The sequence below is a fragment of the Semicossyphus pulcher genome, unplaced genomic scaffold (assembly GCF_022749685.1).
Source record: "Semicossyphus pulcher isolate SPU_LCO1_2020_fin unplaced genomic scaffold, fSemPul1.0.p SCAF_21, whole genome shotgun sequence".
Taxonomy (NCBI): domain Eukaryota; kingdom Metazoa; phylum Chordata; class Actinopteri; order Labriformes; family Labridae; genus Semicossyphus; species Semicossyphus pulcher.
Window position 1 is genome coordinate 13,718,047 of NW_027211695.1, and position 15,706 is coordinate 13,733,752.

The 15,706-nt window shown below is 40.6% G+C and overlaps 1 protein-coding gene across 1 annotated transcript; it reads right to left on the reverse strand.

The window, feature by feature from the left end:
* Window positions 1-390: 390 nt before the first annotated feature.
* ovol1a (ovo-like zinc finger 1a) lies at window positions 391-10,256 on the reverse strand. Its single transcript, XM_069672548.1, has 5 exons — window positions 9,771-10,256; window positions 3,009-3,238; window positions 2,458-2,670; window positions 1,177-1,321; window positions 391-1,093 (listed from the first exon to the last, which is right to left on the reverse strand). Exons 1-5 carry the CDS (start codon window positions 9,868-9,870, stop codon window positions 771-773), a joined length of 1,011 nt encoding a protein of 336 aa, XP_069528649.1. The 5' UTR covers window positions 9,871-10,256; the 3' UTR covers window positions 391-770.
* Window positions 10,257-15,706: the final 5,450 nt, after the last annotated feature.

Sequence of the window (15,706 nt, forward strand, 5' to 3'; positions counted from 1 at the left end):
CTCTCCGGGTACTCCAGCTTCCTCCCACAGTCCAAAGACATGCTCATTAGGTTCACTGGTGACTCTAAAATTGCCCGTAGGTGTGAATGTGAGTGTGAAAGGTTGTCTGTCTCTATGTGTCAGCCCTGTGACTGACTGGCGATCAGTCCAGGTGTAACCCCGCCTTTCGCCAAAAGACAGCTGGGATAGGCTCCAATCCAGCCACAACCTTGAACAAGATCAGTGGTCTAGATAATGGCTGGATGGAAATCATCGAGGGTGAATTTCTTTATCTCAGTCGCCCTGTTTTTATGACAATTCTTTACAAACTTAAACTTTTTAAGACCTCATCATGCAAGAATATGTTTCTTGTAAAGTAAGCTTACCAAGAAAGCACGCGTAGTTTTGTAATATATTACTCCCTTTAATGAACAAACACTTTTTTCATAGAAAAACGTTTTCGCTGTACAGAGAAGCCCAGTGGTAATATTTACATGCAGTACAAAGGAAGAAAAATATGATGCAAATATTGTCAGACATGTTTATGAGTTCATCCACACCACAGTATCATGTAAATATGTATCTAAGTCGAGGCAAACTTGGTTTTATTTCATTTAACATTGCAGTCTGTTATGTACAAATACCCAAATCCATAAACACGTATATTATTCACACATTCACACACACATATACAAACACTTTTCATCCACCTCTCTCGTATCACGTCACCTTTATGTCCATCAGTAAACGCATCCATCCCCCCTGAGTTTGTCTTTTTCCTGATCGTTCCTTTACTGGTCACCTGACTCACAGGTATCATCGCTGTCCGCCCCCTGAGGAGACCCGGGCGACGATCCTCCCTCTCTTCCTCCCGCCTTCCTCAAAGCCTTCCCCTTCAGCAGGTGACTGTCGGGGTGGAGCAAGTGCAGGTGGATCAGCAGCTCGTCCTGCGTCCCCGCCGTGTGGCCGCACTCCTCGCACACGTACAGCTTGTTGCGTCGCTCCTTGTAGGCGTACTTCAGGGTGAAGTTGTGGATCTTCTTCATGTGGGACTCCAGGGAGCAGCGCTGGGTGAAGGCCTTGTCACAGAGGGTGCACTTGTAGGGACGTACTCCTGTGTGAAGACGTAAAATTATTGTATATTCTTTCTTTCATCACTGTTAATAGAAGTGTGTGTGGACATGAGTGTGTAGCTACCTGTATGTGTGCGTACGTGTCTCTTCAGGTCGAAGGTGTCGTTGAAGCCCTTGCCGCAGAAGCTGCACAGGTGTCTCTTGGTCTCGTTGTGACACTTGATGTGTCTGTTTAACATCCGCTGGTACTGGAAGGTCTTCTGACAAATCTGCACGCAGCAACAACACAGTCAGGGACATTCTACTTTTACATACATCCACTTAAGGGCCTTTAAACATTAAAGGTGCACTGGAGATTATTTTTAATAAACAATTAAAGTCATGTTTACAAAATGGATTTTTCACCAAATCCATGTGTTTATCTTTAAAGACCAATAAGATGCATTTTTTCCTTATAAAACATCTGCAAAGTGTTCTTCTTCTACACCTTTGTGGGTGTATGGCTAAGTATCTTTGCTATCCTCTATCTTTTAGCGCCAACAACTCTCAATCAGTGGAAATGCAAAAACCATCTGTAGTTGCATGAATCTTGTTGGTTGTAAGTCCGGATAAAAAAAACACAGTGACCCACGCTGAAAAACATCATCTATAGCGTTATTTTTTATGATGTTTTTGATTAATGAATTCCTTATTTTGACTGATTTCTTCTGCCAGTCTTTACAGGTAGTCATTTTACAAATTGAAGGATGTAATAAACGTAAGAAGACAGGGCTCAAGACTAACTTTTAAAATTTGTTGCAAGGCTGGCAACCACACTCTAGCTGTTTGTTGTCGAAAATGAAAAGAACGTCACCGTTTTTACTAAGCTTATATTCGGAGTAATTAGAAAACTATGCAGGTGTATGCCTTCTTTTTAATGAAAATGTGACATCGGTATGTTTTAAAAGCTTCGTTAAAGTTACAGAAGAGTTTTTTTGTTTTATCTATACTTTCCAGGATTTAAATCTTAAATAAGCTAGTCGCTGGTTGCTTTTTCATGCTTATCAAAATTCATTCATCTAACCCTAACCTATGATCTAACAAATATTAAATGTTTTTTTCTCTTTCCTGGCTTTTTGTTTTACGTTATAAAGTGTTGTTTGTTTGTTTGATTAACAAAAAAAACAATAAAGTGTTTTCTACTGAAAATCAAAGGCCAAAGATTTGGTTGCCATTTTTGAAACCTGGAGACTTTCACTGTAAAGTTCAGATCCAGTAAATTAACATTATCAATCAAGTTACATCCAAGTCTAATTCAACAGCAGAGAAAGAGGATTTTCAGAATAAAAGTCCTGATTCTCCACCACACTGGTACAACTACACACACAACCTCACAGTTATACATTATTGTTTTAAAGCCTCTTACCTGGCACACAAACGCCCCGTTCATCCCCGCTGACGAACTCTGACTTTGACCTGTTGACCTGGTCACCATGGAGACCGCTTCCATGGGGGCAGGGGTTGTCGTCAAGGCAACTGGGATCACAGTGGCTTGCGGAGTCACGGACAGCGGGGAGGGAATGGGAGGAAGAGAGAGGGGAAGAGGGGAAGGAACATGGGTGAGCTCGCCTGTGGTTACCTGTGATAAAGAGAGGGATTGTTTATGTGAATCTTTATTTAACAGCAATTTTAAGGAGTGTAGAAACCTTTATTTTGAATGTTTAACATATGCGAGTTGTGTATCTCCAACAAACTAACTGTAAATGTGCAGAAAAATAACAATGAGCTTCGTCAGATTTGATAACATGAGGAAAAGTCAGACTTCGCGGGAAATTTTGTCCTTTAAATGTTTATTTTTGTAAAAAGAAGGAACCAAAACTCTCGATATTTTCCCTTATTTTGAAAGACATGTATTTATTCAGTTTTAAATGGACATATTCCAAAAAAATATACCAAAAAAGTTGCTTGTTTCCTCACCTTGATTTTGGACCGGACGTATGTCGAGTTGCCCTGCGCCCTCCTCCTGACGTCTGACCTCTCCTCCAGTGGAGCAGACAGGCTCTGCGGCCGGCCCAGCATGGTGCTGGACGGCAGCTCGGCGCAGGTTTGCGTGTCTGAGAGGGATTGTTTGGTGAGGCAGAGCGGTGTCGTCTCGGCAGGGCTGGCTTCAGCCTCCATCATCAGAGCGGACGGAGGGAAGATGGAGACTGGAGAGAGAGAGAGAGGACAAGTCAGTTCTCTATATCGAGATATTTTTTGCCGATTCATTACAGCGCAAACAAGTTGGGCTCTTGTTTCTGGCTACCTAGCTACTGTAGCTCCATTTTTCAACAGCTTTTACCTCTGTTTTTGGTCTCTACCAAACATTTAAGGGAGATATCTGGCTTGTAAGCTGATAAATGCGTCGTTATGTCATTAAAAAAGTCTGGAAAAAGTAACCCCTGATGATGTCATAGTGATGTCATCATGGTTTTTCAGCTTAGAAATGACCAATTATTAACAAAAAAGCCAGAGAAACACACTGGCAAAGTGCAGTTCTGGATCTGAAATACAGGGCAGAACAAAACATCATTATGTTGCATTATGGGTAATGTAGTATCCAATGTTTATTATACAAACGTATTACTAGAGACCTAAAGTAACAATATCTCAGCTTCTGCAGCTTTGATTTGTCCGGGGCTTTTTTCAAATGCAACACTAAATCACCGGAGTGTCCTTTAAAAGCGAATATTTTGATTACTTAGTTAATTACTGATCATTAAATGAGCTTCTGTTTGGATGCTATGGTTTAAACAGTAGCATATCAAATCCTACGCATTGATAAATCATGAACATCAAGCTTTTTTTTATCTTGACCACACTTTCCTTACTTCCTTACGTTTTCACAGCCAAGCAAAAACTGAAAACTAGATGCTAAAAAGTCAAGAAATGCCTTTAAAAATGGACAGAAAGGGGGTAAAAAGAGAGCAAGAGAAAAGAGAGAAAGAAAGAAACAGAATTTCACAACAGGCCGCCTGCACCGCTCCATGTTTGCACTATCTCTCAATTAGCAAACACACAGTTAAATACGTGCATGTATTTGAGAGCGTGGGTGTGGGTGTGCACATGTCTGGCTTATTGTTTAATGCGGCTTATTTTGCACGCACACACATGCCCCACATACACACACACTCACACCACATTACCATTGCAGTTAGACTTGTTGGACCAGACAGTCTTGCAGCACCAGCTCTGTACCTTCCTCAAACAATCCACCTCCGCAGGGTGGATGCCTGATTGTGTGTGTGTCTATGTGTGTGTGTGTGTGTGTGTGTGTGAGCACAATACAACGAAACACCACTCATAGGCAGAAAGAGAGAGACTTTTAAGCCTGAAGACATTTAACTGAACAAGTCTGCTGGCAGAAGGGGTCAGGGGGCAATTCAGGCTGCAGCCTCCATTTAAAGTGACTGTTGACATTTGTTTTTGGGAAGTCAATGAAATGATTCAACCGATTTAAAACGACAAAGACACAAAAATGACCACAAAACAACCAATACAGACACAAATTTTAAGAATGGAGACACAAAACAACCACAAAGAGGAAAATTTGGCTGAAAACTGACAGAAATGAACCACAAAATGACTTTAAATAGACAGAAAATGAACTCAAAGAGACATGAAACGAAAACTAACTACTAAACGACCAAAAAGAGACATAGAAAGGCTTCAAAGAAGCACAAAACATCCACAAAGAGACACAAAACAACCTTTTAAAGACACAAAAATGACCACAAAAAAGCCACAAAACAGAAATTGTCTGAAAACCGACAAAAAATAACAACAAAAGGGTCACAAAATGACTTCAAAGAGACACAGAACAACCGAAAAATGGCACAAAAAGACCAAAAAAATACAAAGAAAGACGTCAAAGAGACGCAAAACATCCACAAAGAGACACAAAAAGGCCACAAAACAGACACAAAATGACAACGAGACAGGAAAAAACAAGGCTAAACACAATAAAAAACAAAGACAAACAAAACATCCACAAAGAGACAGAAATTGGCTAAAAACCGACACAAAAAACACAAAGGGTAAAAAAGAAAGACTTAAAATAGACACGAAACAACCAAAAATTACACAAAAGACCAAAACGAGACCCAGAAAGACTTCAAAGAGGCACAAAACAACCACAAAGAGACAGAAATTGGCTAAGAACCGACAATAAATAACCAAAGGGTCACGAAATTACTTCAAAGACCAAAAAATGACACAAAAAGAGACAGAAAACGAGTTCAAAGAGGCACAAAACAACCACAAAGAGACAAGGCAACCCGAACAAGAATCAAATTAGCCACCAAGACTCATAAAACAAGACACCAAATTAAAAACAGACCAAAAAGACCGACCACACTCACAAAACACAAAAAGTAACCACAGAGAGTCAGAAAACACTAAAAGAGACACAAAACACTAAAAGAGACACAAAATGCATAAACAGGACCAAAAACCGACCAATAAGATGTTTGAATCTGTGGCTGTCTGCCGCCGTGTAGGAGGGTTTGGGGGCCTTTAACATGTCTGTGTCTGGGCACTCATTGCTTCATCATCCGTCCATGTTTCAGCTTCCTACATACATGCGTTTGTGCATGTCTATGTGTTTTCAGTTGGCCCACAGGCAGGTCTGATCCACCTCAGTGAGGACAATGAATCAGTTGACACTGCAGGGCCTCAGTCAGATAAAAGTCAAATGTAGATGCAAATGAAGCCTGACTGAGCTGCGTAGATGAGATGACATAAAGAGAAGCAGAGCTAACGGTACGCTGTGACTCACGCTCACAGCTCCGTGTGCACTCTCTCCAGGTCTCAGGTTAGTTTAAACGCTGTGTACACGGTTTATTAATCCAATGGTCAGTACCTGTATTTATGACTTTATATTGTAATGCTCCTGCAGTTTTAGTGTCTCATAAAAGATGTCACTCAGTCGTCCTAAAATCGTAATTATTCCTGCGTGCTGATAGTTTCTGTGGTGACGGCTGCCGGCTGGACATTTAATCTCATCTTGTATTGTTTGTTCACTCCCTCCTACCTCCCTCACCCATGAATGAAGTGTGTGTGTGGGTGAGGGGGTTCAAAATACCCCAACTATTTCCACAACTAGAGGGGGGAGGGAGAGGTGTGTGTAACTCACTACTTCAATATTTTCTTTCTATCCGCTGAACGTGGCTTAGTGTGGAGAGAGAGCCAACAAAGGGGAGATAACTTTCTCAAACACAAGGTGTGTGTGTGTGTGTGTGTGCGTGTTTGCTCAAGGCGTTCTGTCTGCAGCAGTAGGCTGTCAGTAGGGTCCGTTACATTTCCTCCCATCCAATAAACATTAACCTTCCAGCATGCTGAGGACAGACCAAGAGTGATCACATGAATAATAAGGATAAAAAAAACACTATTGATAATAAATCTGCTCCAAAAAGTTTCAAGAGAAGATCAAATATTGATGTGGTAAATTTGGAGCTTAGCTTAGCTTAGCATAAAGACTGGAAACAGGTGGAAACAGATAGCCTGGCTCTGTCCAAAGGTATAAAAAAAGATGTCTGCTAACATCTTTATAGCTCACCGATTAACATGTAAAGTGTCATTTTCTTACTCCTTGCAAAACTAGAACCAGGTGAAGTCACCACAGGTTGACGGGGAACCTTTTGGTGGTGACACGACTACAGGAAGTCACTGCATCCCGCCAAGAAATAGTCCATCTTATTAACCTGTAAAAGCATTGCTAACATTTTAATCAGGGACCTTTAGAAGTGACCAGCTTACCTTTACCGTTTCCTGTCTTAATGCTAAGCTAAGCTAAGCATCTCCGGTCAGTAGCTGAATACTAAGCATATACTGTAGCTGTGCCTCAATCCACGAAGGATGCTCCATTCACAGCCTGTGTAGACGTTAAAGCCGAACTAAAATGAGACGGTCTGGTCTACCCTTGCGTCACCAAACACCGCTCCTGTCGCCTAGCAACAGGTAGCTAGTGGGCTAACTAGCCAGCATAAGTAGCTAGCTTAACTAACGTCATTTCAGTTAACCAATTATTTTAAACATAATTTGTTTCAAGGGCCCTTTGGTTTTCTTAAACATGTGTAACACTAGCTATTCGATTGAGTTGAAACCAAAAACTGGCCGTTTAAATTTGATTTGATTTGGTGCGCATTGCATCTCGGGATGTGGTGGGCCGCGAAGGATGCACCTGATGGATTCTTCACGGCCAGGGAAATCTGAGGACGCATTTGTCGGTCGCATCTGAAGGAACCTTTGAATTGGGACAGCCTTCGACGCGCTTCAGTGACGCAATCGGCCTTCAAACGCGGCCTTTCAAGGCTGCAGCCGCTGGATTGGGACACAGCTTGTATGTATGTGAGCTGCTTTGATCCTCTAAATTTTCAAATTTTTAAGAGTGTTTCACAAAGTTTCTTGATAACTAAATGTCTGTTTATGTCGTGGATTAAGGTTTCATAATTAATAATCAGAAGAATTTTAAGGCCTAATTATAGGCTATAATATATATTTTCAATCTTTATAAACTTGGGCAGTGGCCTCAGAATCTTTCGTTTTGGTAAGGCCACATACACAGTATCAATATATAAAGCCATCACATTGGTTTGTCCATGAATGCTAATGCTAATGCTAATGCTAAGGTATGAAGAAACGACTTTGTTTGACTTTTATATTAAAGAATAAAACCGTTTTTTCTCTCATAAAAAAAATATTATTATTGTTTTTATTATTAAAGAGGGATAACCTGTTTTCTTTAACTTATCAAGGTCCATTTTTAATACTTTGTTTGATTCACGTTCCCTTTTAATCTTAGTTTTTATTTTTATATGGTGTTAAAGGTTTATGTCTTCATCATACATATTATTTTTACTTTAAAGGCACAAAAGAAAAGCTCAAAAGTAACATTTTATCAAGGTCAACATGAAACTTTTATCATCATGTATCCATAGAAGTTTCTGCTACACGTTATTAGTGTTTGATGTTTATTGCACTACATGTATTTATTGTACAGCAGGTTATGACTGATGTCAGATAAAGCACCTGTGTGAATGATAATGCTTCCTGCTGTGTTTTTCTGGAGGTTAAACCGGGTTGATGTGGGGCCCATGACCAATCAGAAACAGGCTGCGGCGCATGTTTGTGGTTTAGAAGATAAAAATAAACTATCCAAACTGGTGGCATCTGAGGCCTCGGAAAAGTATTTATCAGGCCTGTTCCTACGGGCAATTATCATACCTGTGTGTGTGTGTGTTTGTGTGTGTGTCTTGCTTTCACACAAAAGCACACGTTAGGCAGGTACGTCAAGTAACGGCACATACCTGAAACTGTGGCTGAAACCGTTGCTGGGAGTGTTAACTCTGTGTAATTAGGCGCTGACGCTCAGATTTGTAATCTTTGAAATGTTCTCACGACAAATTAAAGATTCTTATTTGTCTTATTCTTCATTTTTACACTTGAATCTCTATTTGTGTGTTACCTAGGATCGAGAAAGTCAAAGTGTGATGCGTAAAATATGCTCGAGGAACTATTTTTCTGCGCGTTTTACCCCCAAAAAATATATGTATGATGTATATGTACATATATATGCTTCTGTTACGGTTATTAAAAATTCTGACTGGATCATTATAGGTCTTTTTAACATCCGTTTAAAACAAACAGCAGTTCAGTTCATCCTCATGTTCCGGTTTCAGACACCAGAGAGGATGTAAAAGTCAATGATTGAAAGTTAACGGTGATGAGAAGTGGAGGAAAAGGGACAGAGAGGGAGAGAAATGGGGGATGGTGGGAGAGGGTGTAGTCCGTTACTTGTTATCTGATACCTACGTGGTCTTACAATAAAAACTGCGCCGATGGCAACAATGAGGATTGTTCTCACTGAGAAGTGGACTCCCTTTGCTTGTCATTTAAATGTAAAGTAGGTGAACGGAGACGTTGAATTTGACAGGCTGCTGTTGTAGTTTCAATGAAGAAAACTTTCATATCTTGACCCAAACCCATATTTTTATTTCGGGATGTGAAGAAAACTTAAGTCTACAAAAACGTCCCCATCAAAGCTCACAATAATCTAAATAATCACAACCTTATACAAAGACTTTAAACCAATCCCTTACCAATATGAGAGAAATACGTGACTGGTAAAAACGCTATTTTTATGTAAGAGAAGCTGTACAAGGAAGAAAGCTGCAATCTGGGGTTGAAGGTCGTTATGTGAAAAGCAACGGGCTCTAGCTCATAGGCCGCAACGCAATGAGAAGGCCAATATCGTAAAGATATGGAAACAGAAATGCGAATATACTTAATTTTGTGCTAAAATGTTATGTTTTAAGTGAGCTTAAATACATGTGTATTTATATGTTTATGTTAATATATTTTGAATGTGTAAAAAATCGTATTGACGCAAACAAAACAATAAAAAACGGTTAAAATAAAAGAATACGCATGTTCACCCTGAACGCAGGAGTTGCACTCTCTCTTCACGGCCCGCTGTGTTTCCCGTTATTCGGTGGCCCCGGACTGCAGCTGCCCCGTTACAATCCCAACCCGACCCCCTCCACACTCACATTCCTACTTCATCCAACACCATTGAAGCAAAAAAACAAAATCCGTGCGTAAAAGCACCCAAAGACGCGTCAAGCAACGTTCACTGTCAACGTTTAGTCGTTTTTCCTTCTTTATGAACAAATATGGCTCATTACAGCAGCGTGGACTCACCTGGGATGTAGACGTCGCCTCGTTCATGATCAGGGAGCTCGCTCCAGTTCCGCTTTCCCGGCGAAACATTCGCCTTTTTCACCAGAAAGGCCCTAGGCATCCTCAATTAAAACTCAGGCCTTTTCTGATAGTAGAAAACCGCTTTTAGAGATTCAGGTAGAAAAAGTTACAAAAGCAGGAAACTCCAAATATGGCAGGAAAAATGGAAGGTGTCGGTCCCCTCTTCTCCTTCCTCCTTGCACCTTTCTTCTCGTTTCGCAAGCCTCGTAACGCTTTTATCTCCTTTTTTCTCCTCACACACCTTCCTCTTAACCTGATTTTCTGAGCAGCTCCGTAGCGAAAAGCGTAGAGAAGTGTTTCGGCGTCCGGACAGGTGAGTCCGCTCAGGTGTGCAACCCGGACAGGTAAAGTCGAAGATCTGCTACAGCGCTCTGAAATAACGGGAGTGTGTGTGAGTGGGTGGGAGGAAAAAACACGGCAGATAGTATCCTGATCACACACGCACACACACATCGACAGAGGTGGGTCAAACAGCAGCACAGGTACTCATTTGAAAAGCAGGAAACAGGCGCCATCGCGCATGCGCGTCAGAAATAACGGTGACAACAAGCTGGAGGCAGCCCGGGTTAGGCCTCAGTATACCTGCTCAACCGGTTTACCCCTCCTTTCTCGCTCTCTGCTTCACTTTTCCTCCCTCTTTCTCCATTCCGCTTTAAGGTGTGGACAAATGACACGAAGAAGAACATTTGGGGGGTAGAAAGTGTCTGAGGACGGGGTAAAGGTCAGGTACACAACATAGACACACTGGAACACACACATAAATATCCTGCTTGTATTTTAACTCTAAAGCTGCAAGAAAACAACAGTCAAACTGCCAATAGGGTGTGTGTTGTTATTATTTTGACTCCACCCAGTAAATGACAACCTCCGGAACAGGACCTGATGAGATTTATGTGGATGTTTGACAGATAATATTTTCAGATGCAGGAGCTCCAACCTGAATTTTCTGTGATCATTCAGATGCTGAAAGTTTGGAAATAAGTCAGTTTTGAGGATTTTTGAAAGGGTGGAAAAGGTGTCTAAAAACAGTGTGAAATGTAACTCTTTAAATGATGCTGAAACAAGTGACCCCTGACACCTACTGCATTGGAGGCTGGTGTTTCTACTGATGTCATTTTCTGCCCTTCTTCTCCTGTAAAGAGGCCCAGGAGAATGCATGTTTAAACATATTGTCAGGGAAGTTTGAGTCCTTTTTAATATTTTGTCACATATAATGTTTCTTTTTTATTGTCTATTCTTTTGCTTTTTGTTGACTCTCAGATACTCAGGAGTGTGAGCTGCATTTTAAATGTCTAAAAGTAGCATCATAAAGGGGTTTCTGTGCAGGCTGTGATGTATTTACATAATAATGTGGGAAGAAATCTAATGTCATTACATTGTTTAATATCACAGCTAAAGAGACAAATACAGGCCTGCAGGTGTAGAGATCATTACAGCCCCACCTTCCCTCCCTGCTGTGTGTTTACAACCCCCTCCTGCTTCTCCACTGTTCTCTTGTCTTTGTAATTAACCTCACACACACACACACACACACACACACACACACACACACACACACACCCTTCTCTAAACATCTCGACTGAGCCCCTCCATCCATCCAAGAACAAAACACAACAAATCAAGCTGTTGCCCATCCCTAGTTTCAGTTTCACAGCTAAGTGGGGAAAAGCAATTGCCCAACATTAATTTTTTTTTCATGTAGCTAAATAGTCTAGTTCCTCAAAACAGATATCATAAACGGAGTAATCAAATGAGTGAACTCTTGTTTCAGAGTCACTTTGTTTGCCAAAAAGGAAATACGAGACGATTCAATTTGATGCGATGCAATACAATACAGTATGATAACACGGTACAATACAGTGCGATACAGTATGAGAACATGGTACAATACAGTGCGATACAGTATGATAACATGGCACAATACAGTGCGATACAGTATGATAACATGGCACAATACAGTGGGATACAGTATGATAACATGGTACAATACAGTGCGATACAGTATGATAACATGGCACAATACAGTGGGATACAGTATGATAACATGGCACAATACAGTACGATACTGTATGATAACATGGTACAATACAGTGCGATACCGAATGATAACATGGCACAATACAGTACGATACAGTGTGATAACATGGTACAATACAGTGCGATACCGAATGATAACATGGCACAATACAGTACGATACAGTGTGATAACATGGTACAATACAGTGCGATACAGTATGATAACATGGTACAATACAGTGCGATACAGTATGATAACATGGTACAATACAGTGCGATACCGAATGATAACATGGCACAATACAGTACGATACAGTGTGATAACATGGTACAATACAGTGCGATACCGAATGATAACATGGCACAATACAGTACGATACAGTGTGATAACATGGTACAATACAGTGCGATACAGTATGATAACATGGTACAATACAGTGCGATACAGTATGATAACATGGTACAATACAGTGCGATACCGAATGATAACATGGCACAATACAGTACGATACTGTATGATAACATGGCACAATACAGTGCGATACAGTATGATAACATGGCACAATACAGTGCGATACAGTATGATAACATGGTACAATACAGTGCGATACCGAATGATAACATGGCACAATACAGTACGATACTGTATGATAACATGGCACAATACAGTGCGATACAGTATGATAACATGGCACAATACAGTGCGATACAGGATGACAGTAAGCATGAGATATGATACGATACAAAATGATACAGTATGAACATATGGTACAATAGGATACAATACAGTGTGATACAGTACAATAGGATACTAAGCAATACGATACGAAACAATACAATACAGCATGATAACATAAGTTATAGGATACTAAACGGTAAGATATGATACGACATGTTACAGTGTGATACAGTACAATAGATAAGATAAGATAATACTTTATTGATCCCCAGGGGGGGAAAAAGTATTATCTTATCATTTGTAGTATCAATAGGATACTAGTAGTACGATACATATGATACAATATGATACAATGTGCAATAGAGTACAATTGGATACTAAGCAATACAATATGAAACAATACGATACAGTATGATAACATGTTATAGGATACTAAACGGTAAGATACGATACAGTAAGATACGATACGATATGATACAGTATGATAACATATGGTACAATATTGTATTGTACAATACAGTGCGATACAGTATGATAGGATAGCAAACGACAAGATATGATATGATACGCTACAATATGGTTCAAGATGGTATGATACAATCCAGGACAATGGAATACTAAATTGTAAGATACGATACGATGCATGATGATAGGATATGGTGCATTAGGACACAATATGGTGCAAAACAGAGCGGTACATTACGATATGAAACCATACAGCATGATGTGAGATTGTGAGATGTTAAGGGGGTTTGTTGTTTGTTTCTTGGCCCCAAAATATTCAAATCTAAGACTTAGTGACCAGTGACTTAGAAAAGGTAATCCACGCTTTCGTGTCTTCCCGACTTGATTATTGTAACTCCCTGTTTACTGGCATCAGCCAGTCGTCCCTGTCCCGCCTGCAACTGGTCCAAAATGCTGCTGCCAGACCAGCATATTAGTCCATTTTAACCCTTTCTTCACTGGCTTCCAATCTGCTTCAGCACAGATTGTAAGGTTGCGCTGATTGTTTTTAAAGCCCAGAATGACCTGGCCTCCTCCGATATAACAGACCTCCTCAGCCTTTACAAAACCTTCAGGCCCCTCAGATCTTCTGACACAGGTCTCCTGGCAGTCCCCCGCTTTAATTTTAAACTTAAAAACATACATGTATATGCTAGCTTTTAACTCCCCTGGCCCTTGGCTGCCTGTTGTGTTTCATATGTAGCATTTATGTCATATGTCATAAAGTCATTTAATTTGGTCAAATCCTTGTCAGTGTCATTACCTGTTATGATACTGTAGATCGTGGCAGATATTCATACATAATGTTTTTGCTGAGTCAGATTCTTCTCAATGTTTAGTATTTGATATGTTTCAATTTCTGTTTATGTAAGCCTGAAGATCTTTTCCCCTCAGTTCCAACACGGCTGTTGTGTCCCTCAGCGAGCTCCTGTGTGCCATCACCTGCAAATTTCTCCCATTTGCATGATCAGATAAACAAAATCTAGCATCCAAAATAGACACAGAAAAAGAAAACAAAACACATGCAGCAGTTTGTCGTCTCCTGACTCTGTGCAGCTGTGAAGGAGAGGTGTGTGACGAGAGGGGTGGTGCAGGGTGAATGAATGAACGGTATGCCGCCCGGGCTGTCGGAGTAGTCCGGGCGGATGAGCTACCTTCTTTCTTCTCTTCTCTTTCCAGCCCCTTCCTAACTGTCACCAACACTGTCATGCTTGTGGTCATGTGGCCTTTAACCCTCTGAGGTCTTTGGAATTGTGTTTAAATTTGAAATACTTGTGAGCTTCAAATATACCACTTTTGCTTCAGCCCACCGATCGATTTAAAGAGAGATAAAGATGCAGAGAGAGATTAGAGACAAAGGGATGAAGCACACAGCACCGGTTCAACCGGATTGATACGTCATTCTGGGGAACTGTTATTTTCATCCTTTTCACCCTCCGTCTTCATTTCCCCATTAACAGAACACAGGGGTAGTTTCAGGTTTCCCAGATGTTTCTGCAGTGTTGTTATTTTCAATATCAGGACACCTCAGAGTAGATTATTGCGTTTATGTCTTAGTCCCATAGCAAAGCACAAAGCAAAGTTTGGTGGTTGTCAGTTAAACCCATAGTTAGGCCTGTTTCACCAATGAATTCCCACAGCTGATCTGCTCTAGTATGTTTATAACCCTATGGAAACATTTTAGCATACGCTTCCTCTTGATCTTCAGTGACACCAATGAAGCTAGTTCTAGTGGCCAGCAGGGGGAGTCTCCCCTGGTTGTGAAAAGGACTGTGATTGGAAGGAGCTAAAAGCTAGTTTCAAGTTGTCTTTTATCCAGTATGACTTTAATTTTGTAAATCATTGTCCCATATAAGGGGAAATAGATGCTAAAACAGGGTATGCATTAATGAGTGTTCTCAACAGGGATAGAAGCTTAAAGACGTGTATCCACCCTCTTCCAAATACGTTCCCTTCTAGCTAAAAAAAAAACAAGATGGCGACGGTGAAACTTTCAAAAGCGAGGCTTTAAAACTGTATTCCAGGTGACATCACCCTGGCTGCATAGCTTACATACAGTCTTTGACTAAGATTCAGCCATGCTAGCGGCTTTGCGCTTTAAGCTAAATGCTAACATCAAAATGACAAAACGTTCACAAGGAAAATGCTAAAATTGGTATGCTTATCACCTGCTAAGCACTATGTTTGCTGTCTTAGTTTAGCATGTTGGCATGGTAGTGTTTGCTAACTAGCATCGAATGCTAAAGCTGATTGGAATGTCGTTATTTTGGCATTTATTCAGTCAGAAGCATGACCTGATGATGTGGCTAGGTGAAAAGTTATCAACATAGATCAGAGCGGGTGATTTTTTAAATGTGTTATTTCTTTTAAGTCAATATTTGTCCTGTGTGCTTTTAGCATTTAAGCTAGTCCCTCTAGCTTTTTTAACCTGGTAAACTTGATGTGACTAAACTCTGCATGGGCAATTATCATCCGACCTACTTCCTCCTGGTTTTGGACTTTCGATTCTTTTGTAATTGTCTCTCTCTCTCTGTCATCCTCCCTCTGTCAACGTCATCATCAAGTCTGCCTACATATTTTATATTTAAAGGCTTTGTTTTCTCAGCAAAGGGTGGGAGCACTGGTCAGGTAGCATACCTGTCTGTGTGTGTTTCTGTGTGGTTGTTTATACCGAAAA